Genomic DNA, 27,946 nt, shown 5'->3' with positions numbered 1-27,946 from the left:
TCTCATTCTGAGGTTCTGAGTGAACGTGAATTTGGGAGGGAAACTAACAAGGTCTTTTATAAATTTAAATCAGATGCTGTCCCTTCCTTACTTAAATCCCTCCTAAAGCTCCCCACTGCACCTGGAACCAAATCCCACCATCCTTAGGCACTGTGCGGTCTGGCCCCACCCACTCCTCCACCCACATCGGCCTCCATCCTCTCCTTCCCCACTGCCTCCCTGACCCACGTCCCTCACACCCACTCACTCTCTCCTCAGGGCCTTTGCCCTTGGTGTGGCCTCTGTCCAAATCTGCCTCCCTCTGACGAGGCCTCTTCAGTTCTGGGCTCCAGCCTGTCGCCTCCTCAGGGATGCCTCCTCGACCTCCCAAACCAAGCCGTGTCCGCTCCTGCTCCCTCTCGGCAGCAGCACCAGGCGCCTTGATTCCTCAACACTCCTTACCCTTCTCCAGCCCAAAGGCAGCAGATGACAGGTTCAGTTCACTGACTGAATGTAGGAGTGACTGAATTCGCCATCAGTCTCTTTGAGTTTTAAATTGCACAGATAATTCTGGAATATGTTCTCATGTGTTCCCATTGTGCAAAATTTTCTTGCCATCTCTGCTTGCCCCTAGTGATCCCTCTGTGAAATAAGACAAATTATGAAACCTCCTGTCCCCTACATGTTTTCATACACGGAGAGAACACTTGGCGTGCTGCTTCAGGATTCTGGCCTGTTTTGCTCTGCTTTGCGTGGATGGGGTTACGTGGCGCAGGTTTCCCTGAGTGTTGTGGACACGTGACTGGGGCGTGGCGAGTTCTGTGCCTTCCTCTGGCTTCCCCGCAGGCCTTGTAAATGACTGCATGGTATCCCGCTGTGTGGACAAACTGGAGTTTATTAAGCCATTCTTCTGTCAGCGGACCTTCAGCTTGTGTCTTAGTCGGTTTGAGCTGCTAGAACAAAATGCCCCAGAAGTGTATCGTTCACAGTTCTGGAGGCTGGGAAGTTCAAGGTCAAGGCCTCAGCTTGGTTGTGTTCTGACCAAGGCCCTCCTCCAGGTAGCTGCCGTCTTGTTTGCTGTGTCCCCACGTGGTGGGAAGGGCAAGAGAGCTCTCCGGGGTCCCTTTTATGAAAGGTGCTCACCCCACTGACAAGGGCTTTCACTTCTCGAAGACGCCCACCTCTTCATGCCATCACCTTGAGAGTTTGGGCTTCAAAATACGGATTTTGTTGGGGGGAAGGTCAGACATTCAGTCCCTACCAGGTTGCTTCCTGCTCTCCTGCTGTTACACGCTGTACAGAATGCCTCAGCCCACACTTTATCTTTCTTGGGCACCTGTGCAAATGGTGCTGAAGGTTGAGTCTAAAAACCAGAATTATCAGTTTGTAGAGACCTCACATTTGTAATTTGCTGGCCTGCCAAACTGCCTGCTGTGGGGCAGTTTGCATCCTGGCTAGCAGCTCCTCACACTGGCCGTTTCCCCACATACACACCCACACTGGGAATTATCAGATTTTGAAAAATTTCTGCCAACCTGCGGGGGGAGAAGCAGTATTCCTTCCCTCTTGTGGATTTCTGGTGAGGTCGGGTGTCCTACTGGGGGTTTGGATGGAGCCTCTCCTGTTAGGCTGACCCTGTGTTGATGTCTCTTCTGCTCCCCATGCACTGCGGCTTAGGTACCTCTGCGACTTCACCTACTACACCTCTCTGTACCAGAGTCACGGCCGCTCAGCCTTTGTCCACGTGCCTCCCCTGGGCAAGCCGTACAACGCAGACCAGCTGGGCAGGGCCTTGCGGGCCATCATTGCGGAGATGCTGGGTGTCCTGGAGCAGTCAGAAGGCAAAATCAACTGTCACCACAAACACTGAAAGTCACTCAGGCTTCCCAAGACCTCGTCCCACCAGGGACCCCAGGAGGAGACAAACCTTTCAGCTGGGAATCTAATTCGGATCAAATATTTTGATTTGCATACCTCCTCTCCCTTTTCCTCCACAAGAGCACTGATCGACCTGAAGGAGGTGCCTGAAGATTTTTTTCTCTGTTTCCCTGTGCATCTGGGGAGGTGGCCGGGATGTCTGGGAGGCCGGGCTGTCAAAAATCCTGCCCGGGCGGGCGTCTGCTCTGCAGTGTCACAGCAGGGGCCGCCCGTGTGCCCGCTTTCCTGGGTCTCTGGGAGGGATTCCGGAGTTTCCTCCGTCTCTTGACTCATTTCTCGAAAACTTCAAAACCTCTCAGAGAGTCTTTGCCCAGATCAGTGTCCCAACAGCTTGAGCAGCCCCAGAAAGGACCGCTTTGGGATGTGGCATGGCTTTCTTTCTTTCTTTCTTTCTTTTGAATTCTTACTCTTCTTTTTAAAACAACAGTGCTAGTTTGGGCACCAAGTAATTTATATTCCCTTTGGTTGAAACGCAGGCTTTAGTCCACAACAAAAGTGTCTTTTCTTTTTCCTGGGGTGCGGCCCCTCCTGCCTCCTACCTTAAGACTGGACCTCCATGTTTGTTTGAGGACTGACATTGAGGTGACATTGAGGTCCCCTTGCTTGGGGTGGTCAGTCAGGGCCCTCACCAGGCCACAGGGGAGTGGGGTCTGATGCCCTGGGAGGTTGAAAGTGTTGGCTGACCCTTTCAACACCCATGCCATGAGCTTGGGAGCAGGGCCACCAGGGGGAAAGTACACTTCGATGTGCACAGGACTTTTTCTTTTTAACATGTAAAAACTTGTAGCAGCTGCAGACCCACTCTGCACCTGGCCTGGACTGTCACAGCTTCGGTGCTAGGGACTGGCTTCTGGTTTCCCTAAGGGGGGTGCCTGAAGCAGGGCCTGGAGGCCGGAGTCTGCTGAGCTCCGTGTGTGCGTTTGAGCAATAGGGCAGAGGGGCAGTCAGCGGGCTCTTGTGTAGATGGTTTTTCGGAGAGTCACCCAGAATCTCCCTCCCTGGCAACTTTGAACTTCCCAGCCAGGGGTGAAAGTGATGCTTCCCAGGAGGCAGCCATATCCAGCTGGACCTTGATACCCTCAGGGGAACAGGACAGCAGCAGCCGCAGCAGCCAGGAAGCCAACTGAGGAAAACACACATTCTGGAAGTATTCTATTTTTTTTCTTGGAGAACATTCGGCTTTATCCTTTCCTTAGGTGTGAAGTGTGCCAGAATCTGATGCTCTCTTGGATCATGTCGGTGATTTTTTTGTTCATTTTTCTTAAAAGAAAAAGGAACACCTGACCGGAGTGGTTCCCGCCTCTGCTGAGCTGCTGTGTTGACTGGGGACCAGTTGGGTTTCTGAGTTAAAGGCTTTTTATGAGCCTGGCACTTTCTTTGGAGGGGGAAAGTGGGCACAGGTGGAAGGCTTGCGGTGGGTGCTTGGCAGGGGGTGTGGACTGTGGCCAGTAGGTTGAAGTGCTCGGGCCTCTGCTCCCCTGTCCGTGTCAGCTCTGCCTCGGCCAGAAACCCCCCCTCCACGTCCCCAGTCTGAGTCTGTGGTCTGAGAAATCTGGGTATGTAGCATGTCAGTGCATCTGCTCCCTCCGCGGCTTCTATGAGCAGAAACTGGCTTTTTTGAATGTGGGGGTGCTCAAGGCCAGGGGAGGGGTCCCCCAGGAGTTCTGTTCATAACAGCAAGCTCCGTCTAGCTCTGTTCCCCAAAGGTCTGATCCTTGGGCTCTGAGGAGAAAATGAATCTAGGTGAGATGGGGGGGTTGAGGGGCTGGAAGTGAGCCAGGTGCAGAGAGCCTGGCACCTGCTGGAGCCCGGCAGCCTCCGCAAACGCCGTGTTTTCATCTTTTTTTTGTCCTCACTTTGCCTCTCCGTTTAAAGCGCCCTGCAGTCAGCAACTTAGACATAACTTACCGCCTGAGTGCTGCTGAGGGTGTGTGTGTCGCTTTGTGTCCTGTGTGTGTCGCTGTGTGTCCTGTGTGTGGGGTTTCTTCCTGGCGGACCCAGGCCTGTCCTTTTCCACGATGCAGAGCATTCGGCTCATTTTATTTAGTCAGACAGCCATTAAATATTTCAGTCGCTCCCTGCCGGCTTTTTATTTTTTCCGTTTTGAGTTTTTAAATCTTTTTCTTTTGGGTCAACTCACCCATTCACTCCATAATGTGTCTGTCTGCATTTGTTGGGTCTCAGACTAAAATGTCCTTGTGTGAGAAGGCGGACCAGGTCCCATTCCTCTTCCCTGTCATTTTCAGAGTCTTAGATTGGGGATGCAGAAGGGGTACAAGATTGGGTCTGTGAAGGGGGCGTGGCCTGTCAGGTGTGGAGGAGACTGATGCCGGAAGAGGCGGGTGCGGCCTTGCCGAGGGTGGGAAGAGGGGCTGAGGGATGTGCTGTGAAGGCTGGTGGGGAAAGTGCGAGGTAGTGCTGGGGGCACCTTACAGGTAAGCTAAGGAGGGCCTATCCCCCTGCGCGCCCCTGTTGAGGGTGCTGAAGTGGAGGGTGGGGCAGGGACGGTGATTTGGGTGTCTGGTTTACCATGCCAGACAGAGCCTCTGCACCTTGTGCCTTTACTCGCTCTGTTCCTTGGCTCCCCCTTCCCTGCACAAAAGGTCAGTCAGTGGTATGCGCATAAATACGTAGCTTGAAAAATAAATGAGACAGAGTAGATAGAAAGAAAGAAAGGTGGAAAGAAGGAGGACTTCAAGTTGGCGTTCTGGTCTGGGTGCCACTTGGCCCACATGGTCTGGTCAAGGAGCAGCCGAGGTACCCTGGCCACTGGGAGAGACAGGGCCATGTTGGGGGCAAAATCGTGGCTTTCTAGTCAGTGCCCAGTCTTTGGGGGAAGTATCAGACTGCAATAGTTTGAGCAAGGAAAATAATTTTCAGCTGCCCCACAGGTTGCTGGCATGGAAACTTACAGAACAGAAAGGGCCTGCTCCAGGGGACAGCTGGGAAAGAGGATTTGAGATACCTTATTGTTATCGTAGATGGTTCTGTTGGAATCTAGGCCAGTGGCGGCGGCGTACACCAGCAGGCCTGTGCCCCTTGGGGTGGGGGGTGACCAGGCGGGGGAGGGGGGGCTGCTAGGAGAAATCCGCCCACCACGCCAGCCTCTTTTTTCCACTGCCACTGTCTAGACTGTTGACCTTTGACCTCTCCACCCCTTGGAGTGTCTGAGCCAGAATTCCCCTTTGGGGATGCTGGGACAAAGCCCCATTCTTCACTGAGTCCCCAGCCTCCACCTGAAGACTGAGCCACTGCCAGCCTGGGGTGCTGACCATGGTTGAGGGGACAGAGGCAGGGCACCTCAGTGCCAGGTTGCCCCCAACCCTCATGGCCATGAGTCCCGTGGCTTCCATGGAGTTGGAGGAGCAAAAAAACTTTTTTTTTTTTTTGTATTCCAAATGAAACTTCCCTTCTGTAGGCATAAGTGCCTTGTAAGAGCCTGGGGCTGCCTCTGGGTGAGAAACATGATGAAGCCAGGGTCCCTCTCAGACCCTTGGCCGAGTGGCCGTTTGGGGTACGGGGCGGGGCATGTGCCGATGGTGCATCTTGAAAGTCAGCTCCTAGGTGGATCCTGAACATGCCTGTCAAGAGGCCCTGTCCTCGGGTGGTGGCAGTTGTCACAAGCTGAGTGTCCGTGGCTCTCAGCCCTTGAGGGACTTCATTCAATCTAGCCCTGAGCTGCACCCACCACTGAATATCTATTTCTCCTCCTCCTCCTCACCCAAGCCTTTCCTTCAGCTTCCCAGAGACCCACAGAAGTGCCTGCCTCTCCCATAGGAACGGGGCACTGAGAGGGGGTGCAGGACCCCATTCTCTGGGAGGGGCCCTGGCTCCTGACTGCCTGTCCGCAGGGTGGGGCCTGGGGTGAGCGACATTCCTGTCCCACACACTTGATCTCCAGGAAATCCCAGACAAAGTCGGTCTGGGGCCAGCTCTCGGCTCCCAAGGCCTGTTGATCTCCGAACCCTGGGAGGCCACACCTGTGTTGTGGGAAGCAGAGCTGACTTCCTGCCCACCCAGGGGGCACCCGGCATGTTTCTGCTGCTCCCCCAACATCTCAGGTTTCTCTATTGTCCTAAATCTCTCCAGGAAAAACCTTTCCTGCCCAAGGCGACCGTGTCTTCTGTCCCCAGCAGAGGGCCCCTGCACCTCAGAGGCCCGCTCCCTGACCCCCAGAGTTCCTGTGAGTGCCTTGTCCGAAACCCCAGGCCATAGAAGGGTCTGCCTACCGGCTTTTGCTGGGGGCTGGGCCCTGGGAGACCCCCAAACTTGACACCTCAAAAGCAAATAAATCAGTTGAAATTTGTGATTTCTTTTGTGTCTTTGTGAGAAGTTGGCACCCCTGGGGGTGACCCCTTCAGCCTGGGTGCCACAGTGGGCAGAAGGGGCCCAGAATTTCTACCCATGGCGTGTGGCATGGGGCTCGATTTGTGGCGGTTGCTGCAGGTATGCTGAAGGGACGGAGAGAGGGTCTCCGTGCTGAGTGCCCTCCCTCCTCCCAGCCCACCGCCTTTGTTCAAGGCACAGAGAGGCTGTGTAGCCTGCTCCTGGTGATGCAGCGAGGGGGGTGGGCGTCCCTGGGATCTGAGTCATAACTGTGTCACTCCCGGCATGTGTGGAATTTCCATTCACACAGCCGTGTGAGGGGGCCCTGCCCACCTTTCACAGCTGGGAAGACAGGCTCTGCCCGGTGAAGCCCTTCACCCTGAGTGTCGCAGCCAGGTCTGGAGCCGAGCATCCGGTCATTCCCCCGTGTCTGTCCTGAGCAGAAATGCAGATACTCCTGAGTCAGTGGCTTACAAAGAATAAAACTTTGAAACTGAAGAGGAGAGGGGACATTTCCTCAAAGTCTCGGGAACCCCTGGCTTCTGCACTCTGAGAGGGAGTGTCCCTGGCCAGTGATTTTGTCCCTGAGGCTCCTCTTTCCTGGGCCCTGGGATGCGGGCTGCAGTCCCAGGGGTGCCCTCTGGCTGCCGCAGTGGCTGCTGGGAGGCGCCGTGGCGTGCCTTGTGTCCTTTTCAGATGGGGATCCTTTTCCCAGTTTCTGGAAACCTGCCCCACCTCCCCTTGGCTGCTCTGCCCTGGAAAAGCCCCAGCTGAGCCCTGGGTTGCAGCCAAGAGACAAGGCCGTGTGTGTCAGGGAGTGGGTGCCCCAGTGTAGGGTGTGTGTAGGGGGCGGCACCGTGGGAGAGGTAACAGGGCTGACGGCACTGGACCTCCAGGCCTGGGGAGAGAGGTTTGTGTGTTATTTTAAGGACCACGTGACTCAGTTTCCCCATATTTGTGGAGCTTTTATAGAATTCAGTGAGGTTCTGCTTTTATAGTCCTTAATTGGGTGCCTGACAGGTAGCAGTTGCTTAATGAATATAATTGTGATTACCTCCTCCTCCAGGAAGCTCTTCTGTCTGCCCAGGTGCCTCCTCTGGCTCCCACAGTTGCCTAGGTGCCCACCCCCAAATCACATTCTGGGTAGTAACCGACCGGTTCTGTGGGAGCTGAGGTCTGCCTGGGTGCCCCCCCACCCCCTGCATCACCGTGTCTTCTGCACCCAGGGCAGCAATGGGTGAGAAGTAGGCACGCGATAAACTGTGAGAGGGAAGGGGAGGGGTGAGTGCTGACGTTCTGTGCTGCCACCCGCAAGGGATGCGGGGAGGTGCTGGAGCCTCCCAGAAGTGGGAGAGAAGCCCAGAGGGCCAGGTTCCTCCTCCAGCCACATCTCTCACCCCACCTCTTCCCCTGCATCTGGAGCCCCGGCTCCTGGGCCCTGGGCTGGGGACTCCAGGCTGCAAGTACAATGCAGAGGGCCCAGAGCCAGCTGAGGTGTCCAAGGCACTTGCCGGGAGTTCTGGGAGGGTAAGGCTTGGACAGGCTGTCCTTGGCCCCTTTCACCAGTTTCCCTCAGCTTTAGCCTGGACATTCTCAGTCTTACTGCGAGGTGAGGATCTGGGACACCAGGGTCACCCACCCCATTCCAGAGACCTGCCTGGGCCCCTTGCCCCCTCGCACACCCTGGTGGCTCCCTTTGGCCCACAGGAGGAGGCCATATGCCTCTGCTGGGTGTCTGGCCCCCACTGCTGTGTCTCTGCGGACCCCAGGCTGTCCCCGCTGCCCAGAAGCCCCTCCCCCACTCACACCTGGAGAACTGTATACCCCTCAGACCCCAAGGTTTGGGGTGTCAGCGTCAGAAACATTCAAATCCACAGAGAATTTTCGAGAGTTTATTTGAGCCAAATTGATGACAATTACCAGGAAGCAAAATCTCAATGGATTGAGAAAATGCTCCAGAAAATGGCAGTTTTGCACCTGATTTTATACATTACAATCAGAGGTGGAGGCAGAAGGGGTTCCCGGAGGTCCACTGGGGATAGATTAGGGAGGTGGGAGAGAGCAAAGCGGGGAAATCTCGGGCATTGGATAAAGAGTAAAACGACAGACTCACACTTCTTTTACACGGGTGGGTACAGGGTAGCTCACATTCAACAATTAACGTGATAACAGCAATGAGATTTGTGTCTCCTGTGTCTCCTCTGGAGTGAGGTAGTTGTGCTTTGAGGGGTGGGATGGGGGAAGGAAATTACTCTGACATCCCAAAGGCAGGTGGTTATCATCCCAGGCTGTGGCTCAGTGGCACTGGCCTGCAAAGCAAGGGGTTGCTGGTTCGATTCCCAGTCAGGGCACGTGCCTGGGTTGTGGGCCAGGTCCCCCATGGGGGTGTCCAAGAGGCCACCACACATTGTCGTTTCTCTCCCTCTCTTTCTCCCTCCCTTCCCATCTAAAAAGAAAGAAATACAATCCTTCTTTTAAAAAGGTTATTATAGATGCAAAAAGACAATAGACAGGCTCAGTTAAGGTTCTGGAGAACATTCTGACCTAGAACAGGACTCCCCACCATGACTTGCTTTCAGTGAGAAAGTTTTAATTTCAGACCATCCTATATGGGTACTTCGATTTCTGAGTTTCTGAGGTCGCCACACAGGCCTCCACTGAGCTTGTCCAGTTTCGCACGTGGCGCCTTTTCATCCACAGGGGGCGTGTTGAGTCCGACAGGCCTAGGCAGGGGTAAAGGGGCAGTACCGCACCAGAAATTCCAGAGCACCCCTTCCCCCACACCTTGGGCAGCGTGCCTCCCCGGGCTCCTGCCCGTACTGGCAGCTTGCCACCAGGCGTCCAGCAGTTTCTACAAGGAGGGCCTCAGGCCTGCCCAGACTTGTCCCAGGCACCCCGAAGGGCGGAGTGGGCTCAGGCCACCTCCCTTCCCAGTGTGGTGCTGGTAGGGTGGGCAGGGCCGGGGACACAGAGACAGCCAGGAAGGGAGAGACTGGAGAGTGAAAATGTGGAGAGAGAGGGGAGAGTTCCCGCCGTGACATGAAGCTGACCACTGCTCCCAGCTGGCAGGGCTGTGTGTCCGTGGGCACACAGCAGGCACTTCATAAATGCACGCTGTAGTCAGGAGAAACATTAGAGTAGTGCGTGCAAACCAAGTGCTGGAGCAGGGTATGCGGAGGCAGGGGGCGGCTGGGGACACCCCAGCAGACACTTTCCGGGCAACGACCACGTGAAGTTCCAAAGTCTGCTGCCTCAGCTGACCTACTTCCTGCTGGGCCCGAGATATCCGGTGCCCCCCCCCCCGCCCCCCCCCCCCCCGCCCCTAGGAACCAGCACAGTGGGTCCCAAGGGCTGAGCTGACCACTTCCACCCCCAGCAGCCCGGGCCCTGCTGACTCACCCTCAGCTGTTCCCACTCCTCCCCCACAGAGTGCGGGAGGGAGGCGGGGAGAGGGCCTGACGTCCCAAACTCAGAACGCAGGAAGGTCACGGCCCTTGGGAGCATCACGGAGGAGAATCACAATCAGCTTGAACTGCCGGGCAAATGAAAACACACCCTTGACAAGAAAAAATGAATAACTGGACTGGGATGGGGGGGAGTTCAAGTGGACTTGGTCACAATTTTGACAGAAGATTGTGTCTAATGCATTTAACTGGCCAAGGAAGAGCTTCCAGGACGTATATATGAAGGCTTCCAGACACACTAGAAGGGAGGAAAGGGGACCTGACTGAAAAATGGACAGGAGACATTGTTTCCTGAGCTGCCATAACAATGACCATGAACTGGGTGCCTTGAAACAATAGTCAGGCCAGAACTCCCAAGTCAAAGTACCAGCAGGGCTGGAGGCTGTGAGGAATGGGGCCCAGGCCTCTCTCCTGGCTCCCGGTGGCTTCCAGCAGTCCTTGGTGTCCCTTGGTTTATGGCTGCATCACTCTAATCTCTGCCTCTGACTTAACATGGCCTTCCTTTAAGGACCCCAGTCATGGGATTTGGGGCCCCGCCGAACTCCAGGGTGACCTCATCTTAACATAACGAGTTCCACCTGCAAAGACGCTCGAGGTCCCAGTCTGCGGGGCCAGGTGGTGCTAGAATTTGACTTCAATGACTGTATTTTCTGCAGTCTCTATTCATCTTTTCTCTAATTGTCCTTGTGTTCTTCCTTCTACTACCTTTAATTTTGGTCTACCTTTTTTCTCCTTTATGGAGGTACATCTCCGTGCGGCCCGCTACACTGCCGGGTTTCCCTGTGAGCACTGCCTTGGCCGTGTCCACGACTTGTACTGTGTTGTTTTTCTTTTCATTCATCTCTAAGTACTTTCTTAAAAAAAAAAAAAGATTTGATTTATTTTTAGAGTGAGAAGAAGGGAGAGAGACAGAGAGGGAGAGAAACATCCATTGGTTGCCTCTCATGTGCTCCCCATGGGGGACCTGGCCCACAACCCAGGCATGGGCCCTGACTGGGAGTCGAGCTAGCCACCCTCTGGTTCACAGGCCAGCGCTCAGCCCACTGAGCCACACCAGCCAGGGCTCTACGTGTTTTCTTATTTCCTTTGAGATTTTACCCAGTGTTTGAGTGTGTCGTTTAGTATCCACACATTTATGAACATTTCAGTTTTTCTTTCATTATTAATTTCTACCATTTTATTCTGCTGTACTTGGAGAGCATTATTTGTAAAATTTCAGTCTTTAAAAATTTATTCAGTCTTCTTTCCCCTAACATGTGGTCTGTACTGGAGGATGTTTCCTGAACACGAAATGGGAGCGTGTGTACTTTGCAGTTGTCACATGGAATGTTCTGTCAATGTCTGCCGGGCCTAGTTGTTTGCAGTGTGGTCCAGTCCTCTATATCCTTGATATTTTGTCTGGATGTTCTATTCATTATTCAAATTTGAGTATTGATTTATCCAACTCTTACTGTACTACTACAGGGTCCGGCACAAATAACGCCCCTTTACCATTACAAAATCTTTTATTACGAAATCTTAAGCATGTCATTCTGTAACATAACAATATCACACTCAAGTGCCCCACATGACATTTTAGGTGAAATGTTCAAATTAAAACTAGAAATTATTACACCCGTGTCATTGCCCTACCACCCACATTTATTCCTCTCCTCAGCTCCGTCAGTGTCTGCTTCCTGCGGTCGGGGTTCTGGTACATAGAATGTTTATGTATGTGCATAGCTTTGAGTCACTGTCTGCTTTCCTTTTATTTCAGTCTGCAGGGCTCCCTCTTTAGTATTGCTTGCAGGGCAGATGTAATTGGAACAAATTCCCTCAGCTTTGACTTATCTGAGGTCTTGATTTCTTTCTCATTTTTTAAAAAGAAGTGTTACTGGCTACAGAATTATTGGTCAACAGTTTTTTCCTTCACTACTTTAAATAAGTTGTCCCACTGCCTTCTGGCTTCCGAGGTGTCTGGTGAGAAATTGTTAATCTCATTGAGGATCCTTTGAACACGACCAGTGGCTTTCTTGTGCTGTTTTTAAGTTTCGCTCTGTCTCTTTGACTTTCAACAGTTTGATTGCACTGTGTCTCAGTGTGGGTCTCTTTGAATATGTTCTAAATGGAGTTCACTGAGATTCTTAGATGTACTGGTCCATGCCTATTGTCAAATTTGGAAAGTTTTGGCCATTAGTTTTCGAATATTTTTTCAGCTCCTCTCTGTCTCTCTGTCTGTTTCTCTCTCCCCCCGACGCCCCCCCCCCCCCGGCCGCCGGGACTCCCATGATGCATATGTCGGTCCTCTGGATGGTGCCCCAATAGCCATTTGGACTCAGTTGACTTTTTTTTAATCATTTTTTAATTGATTATGCTCTTACATTTGTTCTATTCCCCCCCATTCCCCTCTACCCTGCACACCCCTCCCCCACCATTTCCCCCCTTTAGTTCATGAACATGTGTCTCAAGTTCTTTAGATTCTGTATTTCCCCTACTATTCTTGCCCTCCCCCCTATTTTCTACCTACCATCTATGCTACTTATTTTCTGTACCTTCTCCCCCTTCTCCTTCTCCCACTCCCCTGTTGCTAACCCTCCATGTGGTCTTCATTTCTATGGTTCATTCCTGATCGCTCTGTCCTTTTAGTTTGCTTTTGTTTTAGGTGTGGTTGTTGATAACTGTGAGTTTGCTGTCCTTTCACTGTTCATCTTTTTTATCTTCTTTTTCTTAGGTAAGTCCCTTTAACATTTCATATAATAAGGGCTTGGTGATGATGAACTCCTTGAATTTATCTTATCTGAGAAGCACTTTATCTGTCCATTCTAAATAAAAACTTTGCTGGATAGAACGATCTTGGTTGTAGGTCTTTGGTTTTCATGACTTGGAATACTTCTTCCCAGCCCCTTCTTGCCTGTAAGATCTCTTTTGAGAAATCTGCTGACAGTCTGATGGGAACTCCTTTGTAGGTGACTGTCCCCTTATCTCTTGCTGCTTCTAGGATTCTCTCCTTCATTTTAATCTTGGCTAATGTAATGATGATGTGCCTTGGTGTGTTCCTTCTTGGGTCCAACTTCTTTGGGACTCTCTGAGCTTCCTGGATTTCCTGGAAGTCTATTCCCTTTGCCAGAGCGGGGAAGTTCTCTTTTATTATTTGTTCAAATAAGGTTTCCACTTGTGACTGTTCCTCTTTCCCTATAATTCGAATGTTGGGATGTTTCAAGATGTCCTGGAGGTTCCTAAGCCTCTCCTCATTTTTTTGAATTCTTGTTTCTTCATTCTTTTCTGTTTGGTCATTTTTTCCTTCCTTCTGGTCTACTCCCTTGATTTGAGTCCCAGTTTCCTTTCCATTACTATTGGTTTCCTGTGCATTACCATTCATTTCAAGTAGTTTAGCCTTCATATGTTCCTCTAATTTGTGACTAAAATCAACCAGTTTTGTGAGCATCCTGATCACCAGCGTTTTGAACTGTGCATCTGAAAGTTTGGCTATTTCTTCATCACTTAGATTTGTCGGTTCTGGGGCTCTGAGTTGTTCTTGAGCCATGTTTTTATCTGTTTGTGCCTGTTATGGAGCAGAGCCTTAGTTGTTTACCAGGGCCGGGCCACCCAGGTCGCTGGTTTGTGACGCTGTATGTGGGGGTGGGGTCAGAGAGGGAGCAATGGCAGTCCTCTCTGCTTGCCCAGTCTGTCTCACCGCTTGCCCCCGCCTGTTTATCTCAGCAGAAATGTGCGAGCCCACCACCCTGTGCCGTGGGGTCTCAGTGCTCACCTCTTCACTGGTTTATCTGCACGCAAATGCTCGACCAACCGCAGCCAGCCAGCCACGCCTCTTCCCTGTGTCCACCCTCCCGTAGCTAGCCCACACCTGGGATCTGCGCCCTTGCTGCTTGCACACCACCCCAGTCGGGGATCTTTCTGGCCAATCCGCTCCACTGCTGGCTTGGCCCCTCTTACTGAGCATTTAGCTGAGCATTTCGTTGTTTTCAGACTCTGTATTGTCGATTTTTTGTGTGGTTTGGTTGCGTTTATTGTTGTTAAAACTTTGTTGTTTTTAGATTTGGTTGTGCGAGGACGCAAGGTGTTTCCACCTACACCTCCATCTTGGCGGAAGTCCCTTCAGTTGACTTTTCTTTGTTTGTTTTTCTTTTTGGTCTTCAGACTTCATCATTTCAATTGTCCTATCTTCAGGTTTGCTGATTCTTTCTTCTTCCTGATCAAATTTGTTGAACCCTTCCAGTGAATTTTTCATTTCAGTTATTGTACCTTTTGACACAGAATTTCTGTTTGGTTTCTTTAAATATTTCTCTTCGAAGTGTTTCATTTAGTGGTTCTATGCAGGTAGGCATTTGTTATTTTATTATGGACACTTTTTTGTATGCCTGAAATGTTTCATAATGAGAAATAAAACTGGCAGGAGAAGGTTTGGTGGTTTCTCAATACATTAAACGTAAAATCTCTACATGGCCCAGCGATTCCACCCCTTGGAACACATATACCCAAGAGAACTGAAACTGGTGTTCAAACAAAAATCCGTACATACCTGTTCATAGCAGCACTGGTCACAGCAGCCAAACTATAATACAAATATTATATGATTTCATTTATATGATGAAATGTCCAGAATAGGTAAATTTTTAAAGACAGGAAGTAGATTAATGATTTCCAGGGGCTGGAAAAGGGGGTGGGGAAGGACTGCTAATGGGAACAGAATTGTGAGTTGAAGATAATGTGTCCATTGCATCGGATTTTACAAGGCTTGTGTCTTAAGCACCTGATACATAGCAGGTGCTCAGAAATTTCCCCCGGTATTTATTTCTTCTCCACACTCCTCTGCAGGAGTAGGTGCACCTCAGCACTGCCACCACCACCCCACATGGCTAATGATGTCACCCTCAGGGAGTTGCCTGGCCCTTGACTACACCTTCCTGTGACTGTCTGACGCTTTAACCCTCAGTCCACATGTATGTGGCATTACTTTGTTTTTCTAATTTAATCTTTATTGTATTTTTTCCCATTACCATTTAGTCCCCTTGTGTCCCCTGACCTCAGCAATTACCACACCGTTGTCCATGTCTACATCCATGAGTCCTTTTTCCTTTTTGCTCAATCCCTCCATCCCCTAATTCCCCCCCCCCCCGGCCACTAGCTACCATCCTGCTCTCCATCTATGAGTCTGTCCACATTTTCCTTGTTAGTTCAGGTTGTTCACTAGATTCTACATATGAATGAAGTGACATTATTTTGGCAAAGAGTCTTTGCAGATGAGATGAAGTTAAGGGTCTTGAATGAGCTCATTCTGGATTTCCAGTGGACTCTACTTCTAATGACAGGTGTCCTTCGAGAGAGAAGAGGAGAGATAGACAAAGAAGAGAAGCCATGAGAAGACAAAGGCAGAGACTGGAGTGCTGCAGCCACAACCCAAGAACGCCTGGAGCCCCCAGAGCTGGTAGGGGCAGGGCGCATGCACCGCTGGGGCCTTCTGAGGGGGCCTGGCCCTGCAGACCCTTGGTTTCTAACTTCTGGCCTCCGAACTGTGAGAGAATAAATTTCCGATATTTTTAAGCCATCCAGTTTTATGGGAATTTGTTACAGCAGCCAAAGGAAAGTAACATACAATCATACCTCCTTTTATTGCATTTCACAGACACTACCTTTTTTTTACAGAAAGAAGGCCAGACCCTCCTCCATCGAAAAGATTTACAACTTGCTGAAGGCTCAGATGGTAGGTAGTCTTTTTTTTTAGCAATAAATTATGTACCTTTTTTAGACATAATGCTGTTGAACTCTTAATAGACTGCAGTATAATGTAAACATTAATTTTATTTGCACTGGGAAATGAGAAGACTTATATGACTTACTTTGTTGCAATATTTGCTTTATTGCCGTGGTGTGGAGCTAAACCTGCAAGATCTTGGTGGTATGTCCATAGTGACTCTGCGGCTTGGTCCTTGAGAAGGTGCTTGTCTGAAAGACACAGACATCCAGCTCTGTGTGGTCAGAATGGGGCCACAGAGCAGCCCCTCAGCCTGAAGCAACCCAGGGCAAGAGCAGGGAAGTTTTATTGGAACTTGGGACATCAAAGCTGGAACTGAAGAGATAAATAGGAGTTTGCCAGCAGGGCAGGTCGGTTCTTTCCAGACTTGCCCAGGCATAGCTGGAAGGCATCTCTTTCCAGACTTGCCCAGCCAACTGCGTCTGAGGCTGGGACATCATTGCCCAACCACCTGTGATAGTAATGGTTAGGCTAAAATACTGAAACTGTAGCTCTAACCAAGCCTCATCTACTCAGTGTTGCTCTATAAGGGGTGACACTGAGAAAATGGGGTTCAGAAATGTTAAAAAGAAACAATAATCTCAAAGTGGAGTCATTCACTGTAAGCCCCATGGAGACTTGATAGGAACCCAAGTGTACTGTCAGCCTCTCCCAGCACTGGAATTTTAAACCAGTCAGTCTGACATTTCCTGGCAGCACGAAGGAGGTGACCTGTCTGACAAGACCCCCTGCCTTCCCCCGGGGGAAGGTGACCTTGCCTGAAATCATCGCTCTTTGGATTTTCTCGTCCCTCCCAGGCTATGCCTACGAAAGCCCTCCATTTGGCGCAGCTCCTGGGACATGTTTCTGTACTAGATGGATGCTACCCGATGCACGAATCGTTCAGTAAAGCCAATGACATCTTTAAATGTACTTGGTTAAATTTTTGCTTTTTAGTGGTGATAAGACAGCAGTTCTACTTGTCCCTTGAATTTGTAGAGTTTAAACTAATTTGATTATCTCCTGCTGTGAGTGTGTTTATCTCAAGTCACGAGAAACAAACATTACAAGTGGGTTTGTGTGTTTTCTTGTGTGCTGGTTACATTTGATGCGGGTGACTGTGGCCAAGTGGTGAGGGAAAAATCCCCGAGGCTGGGGGCAAGCCAGGTGGAGGGAATGGCCTGACCCCACCTGCGTGCTCTGTTTACCTCCACCGGACTTGGCCTCCGGTGAGATTGCAGGGTCCCGGCCCCATGAGCTCACCGCTGGCTGGCTGGCTGCCTGCAACCTGCCCCACACTCCTCCCAGCTTGGCCACAGGACTGGCAATGAAGTCATCAGCTAGAAATCTTTCAAAGGGAAGCCAGATGGGCCTGGCTGCCAGCATTGCAGAGGGTGGTGAAGCGGAGCTAACATCCCCCTTTCCTGTCCCGGGGATCTCCCATGCCTTCACTGGTGCTGTGTCCCCTTGAGAATTTCCTGGAATAAAATGAACTAATGTGGATGAAAGTGGGGCTATATCCCGAACCTTACAAGCTCAGGGGAGGCCCTGCAAACTCAGAGACCGAAAATAACCACCTAGGATGGTCTGAAATTAAAACTTCTTAACTAAATGTGAGTCGTGGCAGGTAGTCGTGTTGTAGGCCAGTATCTTCTTTGACAAAGGTCCGTCCTGACCTTTAACTGAGCCTGGCTGTTGTCTTTTTGCATCTAAGGTAACAGAGCGTTGGGATGTCAGAGTGATCCCCCTCATCAGGACCTCTCAGGGCGTAATCTCCCACCAGAGCAGGAGACCACAGAGCCCCTCATTGTTATCTGGGTTTTTGAAAATCCTCACCCAAAGACATTTTTTTCACTGCCTTTAGGGAGAAAAAAACATCAATTAGAAATAGAAGCATCACTTACACTGGGGTGAAACCCGCATCTCAGGTATATGCCCTGACCAAAAATCGAACCCACAACCTTTTGTTTATGGGAGACACTCCAACCAACTGGGCCACACTGGTCAGGGCCCTGGTTGTCTTACTCCCACGTAACTTCTCTGTGTGCTGTAAATGTTCGTGATTAACTATCCAGTACCCGCCAGTGTAAAAGAATCATTGGTTTCTCCATCATTTACTCTTTGTCCAACCCCAGAGAGTTCCCTGCTTTGGTTCTCCCAGCTCCCTAATCTACCGCCAATGGATTTAATGCGAACCCCCATTACATCTCCTCCTTTGATTCTAATGTAGAATGGGGGATGCCAAAAAACCGAAATTATCTTCTGGAGGGTGGGCCCCTTGTGCTACAGGCTTTTTCCACTAGGTGAGTGTTCTAGGAACCCATCTGTATCAGTGCACTAGTTGGCGTTGTTGGGAGAGGCTGCATTCAGCTTCAGTGAATTGTTTCGAAGACTCTTTCAAGGGGTTTGCCCTTTTCACGATGGGTAACTTACGAGTACACCCTCCCACACTGTGCTGAGTGTTTAGCAGTTTTTGACCAAAAGCGGCATGACCCCCATGCCCCACCCTCCCTATTCACCCAATTTCTCCCCAAGCGACACTTCTCACTTCTGTTTCCCGGGTGAAAACAGACCTCACAGGGAAACGTTTTGCCAATGTGGATGAGGTGAAACGGAAACGAAAAAAGCACTAAAGAGCATCAAAATCGACAAGTCAAAAACTGTTCTGAGCAGTGGGAAAAATGTCTTGATAGGTGTATCGCATCAAATGGAGAGTACTTTGAAGGTGACTGAATTTAAACATGTAAGAATAAATACACATTTTTTTATAAATAAATTTGGTGGGGGTTTTTTTGGTCCCCCCCCATACAAAAGGAACTGCAAAAATACCATTCTCTAGAGCGTTTTTTCAATTATTTGAGATTGCCCTTCCTAGCAATTGTCATCACTTTGGCTCAGATAAACTCATAAAAGTTCTCTACAGGTTTGGACATTTCTTACATTGACACTAATTACTGGTCCTGGTCATAAAGTGACAAGTAATTGAACAACAATAAAATAATTTAAATAAATAAATAAAGTGACAGGTACTCGCTCATGAGTCAGCAGCTTCACTCCTGATTGTGCACAGTGGAATACTATACAGCAAGGAAAAGGACAGCAGATAACAAAGAACACTCATGGGCGTGGCATTGAGGGAAAGGTGCCAGACAGAAAAGAATGCATTGCTGCTTTTGTTATATCATGTTGAGAAATAGGAAAACTCATCCATGGTGACAGGTTGGCATAGCTGGTGTCTAGGGTCAGGGGAAGTGACAGGAGAGAGCCCAGGGTGTTCCTGGACTGGAAATGTTCTAGAACCTCATCCAGGAAGCAGTCCCATGGACATACCATTGTAAAATGTCATTGAGCTGAACATTACTAGTCCTTTTTCTTTATGAAATTTGTATCTCAATCAAAGGTTAGAAACAAAAAAGCAGAGGCAGTGGGAGACATTCTGGAGACTCCTCTGAAAGTTAAACATAGAATGATGGTATGACCCAGCAATTCCACTTCTGGGTATATCCCTGCAAAAATGTAAAGCAGGTCCCCAAATCTTGTCTCGGAATGTTCATAGCAGCCCTATCCAAAAATGCCCAAAGGTGGAAACAACCCAAATGGCCATCAGTGGGTGAATGGCTAACCAACACAAGGTGTGTTCAGAGAGTGGCACACGACTCAGCCATGACGTGGACTGACGCACTGACACCGGCCGCAATGCGGGCGACCCTTGCAAAAGGTCAGTGGATCTTCTACCCACTATGCGGGCACTGAGCTCCTAAAATCCTTGGAATTTCCTGTGCAAAGGCTGAGAAAGGTGTGTTTTGTTATGTCAATCAGGTGATTTTGGAAAACTACCTAATGGGGGTGGTGGTTGCTGGCCAGTGCAGCCACGTGTTAGAAGATCAGAAGTTTCAGTCCCACCCCTGACCTCTGGGGAGGGGGAGGAGGGGCACTGGAAAGGCAGCACCGGCTGAAGACTTGATTAATCAGGCCCGCGTCAGGAAGCCTCCACAGAAACCCAGAAGCACGGGGCTCCAGGGCCTCCGGCTCGGTGAACATGTGGGGGAGTGAGGGTGGTGCACTCGGAGAGGACTGGGAAGCTCCACGGCCCTTCCCCGCACCTTGTCCTGTGCGTCTTTTCCTCTGGCTATTGATTCTCATCTTTTAAATTCTTTGTGACAAATCAGTAATCTAGTGAGCAAATGAGTTTCCGAAGTTCTCTGACATGCTCTAGCAAAATAATTTAACCCACGGTAGGGGCACAGTAACCTGCAATTTATAGGACAGTAGGTCAGAAACACAGGTGGCAACCTGGACTTGCAATTGGCATCTGAAGAGGGGTGTGGGTGGGGACAGTCTCATGGGACCGAGAGCCCTGAACCCACAGAGTCTGACTTGTTCTCCAGGTAAACAGCGCCAGAATCGGGTTGAATTATAGGGCGCCCAGCTGATATGGGAAAATTGTTGGTGTGGGGAACCCCCTCCTGACATTGGAATTGGGTGCAGAATATTTTAATGTAAAAGGTCCAGAACAGGCAAATCTATAGACAGCAGATTAGGGGTTGCCAGGGGCTGAGGGAGGAGGACTGGGGAGTGACTGCTGATGGAGACAAGGTCTTCTGGGATGATGGAATGTTCTGGAAAATATGGTTGTATAATATTGCAAATGTGCTGAATGCCATGGAATTGTTCACTTTCGAGTGTTGACTTCCCTGTTAATTTTCTGTGGAGCCTCTGGCCTGGACGGTCCCGGGAGAGCTGGGGAGGGCGGCGGAGACGCCTTCTACACCAGGTGTAGAAGAGCCAGCCAGCTGTGCGTTCAGGACTCAGGCGTCCTGAATGAAGACAGACAGGACCTGCACAGCCTGCGTGGACAGACATAGGGTCTCGTGCACTGATCGCCCTCACGGCCCCATTCGTTTTCATGTCACTAGAGAAGGAACAGGTGTGAGTGGAAGGAAAGGGCTGGGTTGAGCCTCCTGACCAGCTGCAGCCAGGGCGGTGCGGTGAGCGTCCGCTGCGTGCCTAGGGCTTCATGGGGCGTGCCTCGGGACCCTCTCCTCCTCTGGCGATAATCCCACCGCACAGAGTTGAGGCTGGGGCTCAGGGGGGCTGGCCTCACACAGCCAGTGGGTTTGTGCCAGGGGAGGGGGAGGGACCCTGTTCTTCCAGGGGGAGCCTTGCTGTGAGGCCCCCATTGGTCCTCGTACCTCTCACTTGCGCACGCCTGTCACACTGCACACACTCCCACCTCTGCTCCTCTTCTCCAGTGCCCGGGGCCAGGAGTCTCGAGCAGTGGGAGGTGGTCTGGGTGACCCGGGGAGGGGTTCCTGAAGCACCCCGTGCTCCTTCACTCCCTGGTGGCTGGTGAAGCCCTTTCTGCCCTAAAGCACAGCACTCCAATTCCTTGCCACCTCCTCTCTGGGGGGCCCAGAGCGGCTTCATCCCTGTCCCAACCTTCCAGGAACCCCCAGTCTGGGCAGACAGAGCCAACACAAACCCTCCCGGTCGCATAGCAAGGGGGCAACACTGGAATTTGAATCATGATCATGTCAACCCTTAGCATGTGCAAAATCCCCACTCCCTGTGTGTCCTCCCCACGACTTCCGTCACCACCTTTTACAGATGGGGAAGCTGAGGCTCTGCCCTTTGAAGCCCCATCTCCCACATGTCATAGCCAGGGAGCGCGAGGGCGGGAATGGGATCCCAGGCTGGCTTCTCTGGGGCTGACAGCTCTCCAGGTTATTGGGACACAGATCAGGGCACTTTTGGAGGCTTTTACATTTGGGAAAACCACAGACAGAGGGAACTTTAGAGTCCCACCCCAGGCCGAGAAATGCCAGGGAAACAGATGGCCAAGTGGGAGCCTGGGCATGTGCGACATCCCCATCGCAGAGCCGCCCTCGACAATACGCACCTACCTGTGCCTCTGGGGTTTGGTTCCCTCATCCGTTTGTGGAAACGTGCGTGAGTGGCGCCTGCAGCCCGGCGTTTAGCGAATGTTGCAGTCTCATCGTTATTGATCTGCAGGCCACCACCTGGGACAGCACCCCTTTGCCCTGCCCACCCACAGGTCCGGGGTGGCCGCAGTGGGCCTTGTTGACCTTGCCCTGCCATGTGAGGATTACTCAGCATTCCGCATACCTCTGGGGCCTGGCCTCTGCCAGCGTGTGTCAGGGTGACTGCGGAGGGAGTCCCAGCTCCTTGCCTAGTCATCCTGCACCCTTTACTGAGCACTAACTTTGTGCCAAGCTGGTGACGCAAGAGGCCCAGCCTCCTGAAAAGCCACGGTCAGGCTGGTAGATGGAGCACGTGTGTTCCCTGAGCACCTCCTGATTGTCTGGGGCATTATGGGGGCCGCAGGACCTTCCCATCACCCGTCAAGATCCCAGGGCACAGAGCCGAGGCTGAGACTCAGTGGGGGCCCTCGGCATGGCTGGCCCAGCACAGCCACAGGGCGTGCTGGGAGAGAGGGCTGAACTCTTCTTCCGGCGGGAGCCTTGCTGTGAGGTTCCCATTGGTCCCTGTACTTCTTGCCTGCACACTCCTGTCACACTTCACACACCCCTGCCATCTGCTTCACACGGCTGGTCCACCCTCCCCAGGCCGTGGGGAGGATGGACCAGCAGTGCCCAGGGCCCAGGAGTCCTGAGCAGTGGAAGAAGGTCTAGCTGACCCAGGGGGAAGGGTATTCCTGGGGCACCTTCTGCTCCTTCCCCAGCTGGTAGCTGGGTCTGGCACCAGCCCTCCCTCCCCTAAACCACAACACTGCAATTCCTTGCCACCTCCTCTCTGGACCCAGCCAAGGAACTGGTGCCCAGAGCAGCTTTATCCCTGCCCCAGCCTTCCGGGAGCCCCCTAGCCTGGGGCAGACAGAGCCAGCACGGACACCACCTGTGCTGAGGGCCAGGCCTGGGCTAGAGGAAGGGGTGGGGGATGGGAACACCCAGATGAGCCTGGAAAGTAATGTCAGAGAAGGCGGAGGAAGGGCTTTTTGAGTAGGGTCTGGAAGAATGAATAGGAGTTTCCCAGATGGGGATGAGCAACTGCAAAAAACACCCGGTGTATGAAGTGCCTACTGTGTGCCCGACTGTGTCCTTTGCACATCGTGTAACTCTCTCCAGTGAAAGTCTCAGTCCTTAATATCCAGATGAAGAAACAGAGGTGTGATGGAGTGGAATGATTTGGCCCAGGCAACACTTTTGGGGTCTTTCTGGCCCTTTCTCCTCTGCTGTTTTTCAACATCTTCAGCCTTTGGCCCTAACCAGAAAGGGGAGAAAGGGAACATCAAGGGGGAAGGAGGCCACATCTTAAGCTCTTGCTTTGGGGTTTATCGCATAATAGTAAGTCCTTTCTGAGTAAATCATTCTTCCCACCAAGCTAGGATGATGCCCCCATGTCACAGTCGAGACCACTGAGGCTCAGAAGCATTCTCGAGAGGGGGCTTCCCCAGCTGCCCCGACAGCACGACCCTCCAAGTATCTGTCTCTCCTTGGAGAGAAGCCGTAGACCCTGCCCAGCTGTGATTCCTGGAGTGTTTACTGTGCTCCGGGGGCGGGCTGGACCAGGCAGGCGGGGGCGGACAAAGTCCAGGGAATATAAAGGCCTGGCCAGCAGCCTCCGCTCAGTCCCTGTTCAGAGCACCGGGAGCATAATCATGCCAGGGCAACGACCCACGATGCTGTGCTGTCCTGCAGTGCTGCTGGTGCTGCTGACGCTCTCGTGGCTGCCGTCGGGAGGAGCCCTATCTGTGGCCCAGGAGCACCTCCCGGCCTTCCCTGGGCCCTCAGAGGTGCACTCCAGTCCGAATATCTTCAGATCGTGGGAGCTGCGGAAACGATATGAAGATTTGCTGACCAGGCTTCGAGCGAACCAAACCTGGGAAGACTCGAACCCTAACCTCATCCCTGCCACTCAAGTCCAGATACTAACCCCAAAGCGTGAGTGAAATCTCAAATATGCATCCTCAGCTCCCACCCCGGCAGCTTCTATCATCTAACCAGTGGTTCTGAGTCACAGAGCATGACGCCAAGTCTCAGTTTCCCCATCTGTGAGCCAGACAAGAACGGCCCCCACTCGGGGCTGATGAGGGAGCTACTGTCCTGCTGCATCGGGACAAGGCGAGGCTTAGCCAGCATGAAAAAGGAGAGTTACGTTTTCTCAGATAGCAGATGGGGAAACTGAGGCCGAGTGCAGCCAGAGACTCTCCCGAAGGCTCACAGAGCCTGGGGAGCTCTGAAACGAGGTGGGACCTGGGCAAGCGGTCCCTGTCCTGGATGTAACAGGGTTTGAGGGTGGGCGGGATCCGAGAGGAAAGATGGAGGGACAGGTTGGGGGACGGGAGTGGCGGTTGGCGGACTTAGCAGTGCACAACAGCTGGCAGAACCAACCAACTGGAGCTGGTTTTGAATCTGATGCAGTCGCGATGCAAGGCACCGCTAAAGTCTCCTGTGGTAGGTGCCTAGAAACAAGGAGGGAGTATTTTCACGTCCCCCAGCCTGAGGAGGCTCCTGGATGCAGAGAGGGCGGAAGAAGATCTGGGCTGCGCTAGGAACTTGGAGGGGTGGGGTGGAGAGGGAGCGCTCCTATCCAGCCCTAATCCCCAGGGCCGCGAGACTTCAGGTAAACCTCTCACCCTCTCCAAGCCCAGGGAGCCCGCGGTGGGTGCTCGTGCAGCTACTCAGACCCAAGTCCCCATTGTGTCCCCCACACCTGTCCCAGCCTGGGGGTTTGTGAATCCGGGAAGTCTGGTACCTTTCACTCCTCAAATAGGAAACCAGGACCCAAGGAATTGAAAACATAATGGCTGGTGCTGAATCCCCAGTCCCAGACACTTAAGAGGCCTTCAGTGAAAAAGTTTGGACTGCCAAGAGAAGGCAGAATCAGCATTTGAATCTCGGGATCTCTAAATATTGGATATTTATTAATTCTGCCAAATATTTACTAAGCACCTACTGTGTGCCAAGCACTGTGGTGACCAGGCAGACAGAAATTCCTACTGAGATTCTAGTAGGGGCGATGAAATGATACAGTACAACCAAATAAAACACTGTGGCGCCTATTTTAGGCAGGCTGGAAGAATTCAGGGGAAGAGTGTGGCTGAAAGAGTGAAGAGTGAAGGAAGTGGGTTATACAATGGCCCTGAGGGGGGATCCAATCTGGCTCGTGAAAGGAAATGGGCACATTCATGCCTGGCACACAGTAGGCCCATGGGTGACTGGCCTTCCTCTCTTTCTCCCACAGTAACACTTGGACCAGGCGGCCACCTGCATCTGCGCATCCCTCGGGTCAACCTGACTAAGGGGCTCCCCGCAGCCTCCCGCCTGCATCGGGCCCTGCTCAGACTGTCCCCGCCAGAATCGAGCTCGTGGGATGTGACGCGACTGCTGCAGCGTCACATTGGCAGCCTCGGAGCCTCCGGGGCGTCCACACTGGGCCTGCACCTGCTGCCGCCTTCGGATCGGTGGCTGGTTGCATCACCTTCAGCACAGCTCAGGCTGGAGCTGCACTGGCGGCCAAGCACCCGCAGGGGGCGCCGCAGCGCGCACGCGCGTTCCCAGGACGGCTGTCCTCTCGGGGAGGGGCGATGCTGCCGCCTACAGAGCTTACGCGTGTCTCTCGAGGACTTGGGCTGGTCAGACTGGGTGATTGCGCCGCGTGAGCTGGATGTGGGTGTGTGCAGCGGTGCGTGCCCGAGCCAGTTCCGATCGGCTAACAGGCATGCCCAAGTGGTGGCGCGTCTGCACCGCCTGAAGCCTGGGCTCCCTCCTGCGCCATGCTGCGTGCCCTCCAGCTACAGGCCGGTGGTACTCATGCACCGGGATAGCGAGGGCCGTGTGGTCCTCACACCCTACGACGACCTTGTGGCCGATGACTGCCACTGCTTATGAGCTGACCTAGGCCTTCACTTACAGCACGTGCACAATGGAGGTGACCTCGGTCCTTGCCTGTCAGATGGAATAGGCTAGTGGGACCTGAAATACCCTATCATAACCACTGCCGTCTGCGGCCTCCAACCTGCACTGCTGTATTTATAAGTTGGTATTTATTATTAATTTATTGGGGCTACCGGCCTGGGGACCAGAGGGTTTGGGGAGGACTGGGCCAGCAGAGTGTGCAGTTATTTAAACTCTGGTTAATAAAAATGAAGCTGTCTGACTCGACTCTGTGATGACTTGACTCTGTCAGCTGTCTGTGATGCTGATAGAGCTGGGGACCTTGGGAAGGGCCTGCCCCTGGCTGGCCCCACTTCCCACAGGAGACCTGGTATAGGGGTGAATGATAGGGTTCAAGGAATGGGCAGCGGGGTGTTCTTGGAGATGACAGGCAATTGGGTGTAATGGCCTCAAGGGCAGCCTGGGACAGATCTCTCTCTGCCTCCATGCCTGCACAGCCCCTGTCTCTCTCTGAGGGTGCCCATCTCCTCATCTCTCATTACTCCTGTTTCTGGACGACTTAAAATATACTGGGCCCTGGCTGGTGTAGCTCAGTGGTTTGAGTGCGGGCCTGCAAACCAAAGCAGGTTTGATTCCCAGTCAGGGCACATGCCTGGGTTGTAGGCCAAGTCCCCAGTGGGGGGCGCACAAGAGGCAACCACACATTGATGTTTCTCTCCCACTCTTTCTCCTTCCCCTCTCTCTAAAAATAAATAAATAAAAATCTTAAAAAATATATACTGGTATATTAGAGGTAAAACAGATCTAGAGACTAATTCTATGACCGCATTTTACAAATGGGGGGGACCGAGACCGTGCCTCCCAATGCCCCAGCCATAGTTCTACACCTTTATTAGGATGTTTACAAGTAAGAAAAAGAAAAGGCTCAGTGGATTGAGCTCTGGCCTGCAAACCGAAAGTTCGCAGGTTTGATTTCTAGTTAGAGCACATGCCCGGGTTGTGGGCCGGGTCCCCAGTTGGGGTTGAGCTAGAGGCAACAGGTCAATGTTTCTCTCTCTCTCTCCCTCCCTCCCTGTCTCTAAAAATAAATAAAATCTTGACATATTCATCCAGAGGGGTAGGAGAGGTGGTGTGCTGTGGAAAGGCTGTGGCAGCAGCGGGGGTTGGGGGTTGGAGACACAGGCAGGAGGGATACCTTAAGGGAGCGATCCCAGCCCTAGGCCAGACTGCGCAGCCCGGAGCTCCAGCGTAGGGAAGATAGATCCTCCTTACCTCATTACTTCGTTACTTCGTTACTGGCTGTAAAAACCAGTGGGGGTTGGGATGTCGGAAGAAATTGCTGGATTTTCGCTGCTTAAAGGGTCCATACAGTCTAAGAATGTACACAAACCCAGCCACTCAGGGATTCGCCACAGGGGTACCAGTCGCATACCGGAAGGGAGTGAAGTGATGGGGGACCAGCAGAATCCAGGCTGTGGCATTGTCCCCTCTCTGAGCCCTCCCCAGGCAGTCCCAAAGCAGTGAAGTAGGTGTCCTGCCCTGGCAATTACCTAAGACTCTGCCACACATAATTTACAAGTGATTTTTCTACATAGGCCACACTACTAAGACAGGGAGTAAAAACAGCTCTATCTAATACACAGAAACAAACACAGGGAGACTGCTAAACTGACAAGAGAAAGAAATATGGCCCAAATAAAAGAACAGAACAGTCAGATAATGTGTTTCTCTCCCTCTCTCCTTCCCTTCCCCTCTAAAGATAAATAAATAAAATCTTAAAAAAAAAAAAAAAAAGAACAGAACAAACTCCCAGAAAAGAAACTAAGTGAAATGGAGATAGCCAGCCTATCAGGTGCAGAGTTCAAAACACTGGTGATCAGGATGCTCAGAGAACCCCTTGATTATGGCAAATAAATAAAGAAAAAAATGAAGGTTACACTACATGAAATAAAGAATAATCCAGAGGAAATCAACAGAGAAGGGAAGGAAGCTGGGATTCAAAACAATGTGGAACATAAGAAAGAGATAAACATTCGACCAGAACAAAAAAAGGAACAAGAATTTAAAAAAATGAAGATAGGCTTAGGAACCTTTGAGACATCTCCAAACGTGCCAACATCCGAATTATAGGGGTGCCAGAAGGAGAAGAGGAAGAGTAAGAAATTGAAAACTTATTTGGAAAAATAATGAAAGAAAACGTCCCTAATTTGGTGAAGGCAATAGACATACAAGTCCAGGAAGCACGGAGAGTCCCAAACAAGTTGGACCCAAAGAGGATCACACCAAGACACAACATAATTAAAATGCCAAAGGTTAAAGTTAAAGAGACAATCTGAGAAGCAGAGAGTTACCTCCAAAGGACTTCCCATAAAACTATCAGCTGATTTCTCAAAAGAAACTTTGCAGGTAAGAAGGGACTGGCAAGAAGTATTCAAAGTGATGAAAAACAAGGACCTGCATCCAAGATTACTCTGTACTGCAAAGCTATAATTTAGAATAGAAGGGCAGATAAAGTGCTTCCCAGACAAGGTAAAGCTAAAGAAGTTCATCACCCCCAAGCCATTATAGAAAATGTTAAAAGGACTAAGAAAAAGAAGATAAAAATCATAAACGTTAACAAGGCAACAAAC

At 51.5% G+C, this 27,946-nt stretch overlaps 2 protein-coding genes across 8 annotated transcripts in view; both read left to right on the top strand.

Annotated features, from left to right (window-relative positions):
- Positions 1-16,355, top strand: part of PGPEP1 (pyroglutamyl-peptidase I) — a 33,557-nt gene extending 17,202 nt beyond the window's left edge. For 4 of the 7 annotated variants that reach the window (XM_037142045.2, XM_037142043.2, XM_037142044.2 and 1 more), the window contains one exon: positions 1,657-3,992. In XM_037142045.2, the coding sequence (XP_036997940.2) occupies positions 1,657-1,849 (193 nt within the window). In that variant the 3' untranslated portion in view covers positions 1,850-3,992. Of the gene's footprint in view, positions 1-1,656; positions 3,993-6,006; positions 6,225-15,016; positions 15,133-15,350; positions 15,409-16,256 lie in introns of those variants that run through there. The other 3 variants (XM_053668101.1, XR_008392161.1, XM_053668100.1) reach the window with 3 other exon arrangements.
- Positions 16,356-23,034: 6,679 nt separating this feature from the next.
- Positions 23,035-26,046, top strand: GDF15 (growth differentiation factor 15). Its single transcript, XM_037142048.2, has 2 exons — positions 23,035-23,360; positions 24,664-26,046. The coding sequence occupies exons 1-2, from the start codon at positions 23,078-23,080 to the stop codon at positions 25,308-25,310; spliced, it is 930 nt and encodes a 309-aa protein (XP_036997943.2). The 5' UTR covers positions 23,035-23,077; the 3' UTR covers positions 25,311-26,046.
- The last annotated feature ends 1,900 nt before the right edge of the window (positions 26,047-27,946 follow it).

This window comes from Artibeus jamaicensis, unplaced genomic scaffold (assembly GCF_021234435.1).
Source record: "Artibeus jamaicensis isolate MK-2021 breed Jamaican fruit bat unplaced genomic scaffold, CSHL_Jam_final contig_477, whole genome shotgun sequence".
Classification (NCBI taxonomy): domain Eukaryota; kingdom Metazoa; phylum Chordata; class Mammalia; order Chiroptera; family Phyllostomidae; genus Artibeus; species Artibeus jamaicensis.
This window is presented reverse-complemented; position numbering and strand designations above follow the sequence as displayed.

What these genes read in the sequence shown, in the direction of transcription:
- GDF15 (XM_037142048.2), top strand. Translation starts at nt 23,078, where the DNA reads ATGCCAGGGCAACGACCCACGATGCTGTGCTGTCCTGCAGTGCTGCTG. An exon ending in CCAGATACTAACCCCAAAGC is followed by an intron (nt 23,361 to 24,663) that starts GTGAGTGAAATC and finishes TTTCTCCCACAG; the next exon opens with TAACACTTGGACCAGGCGGC.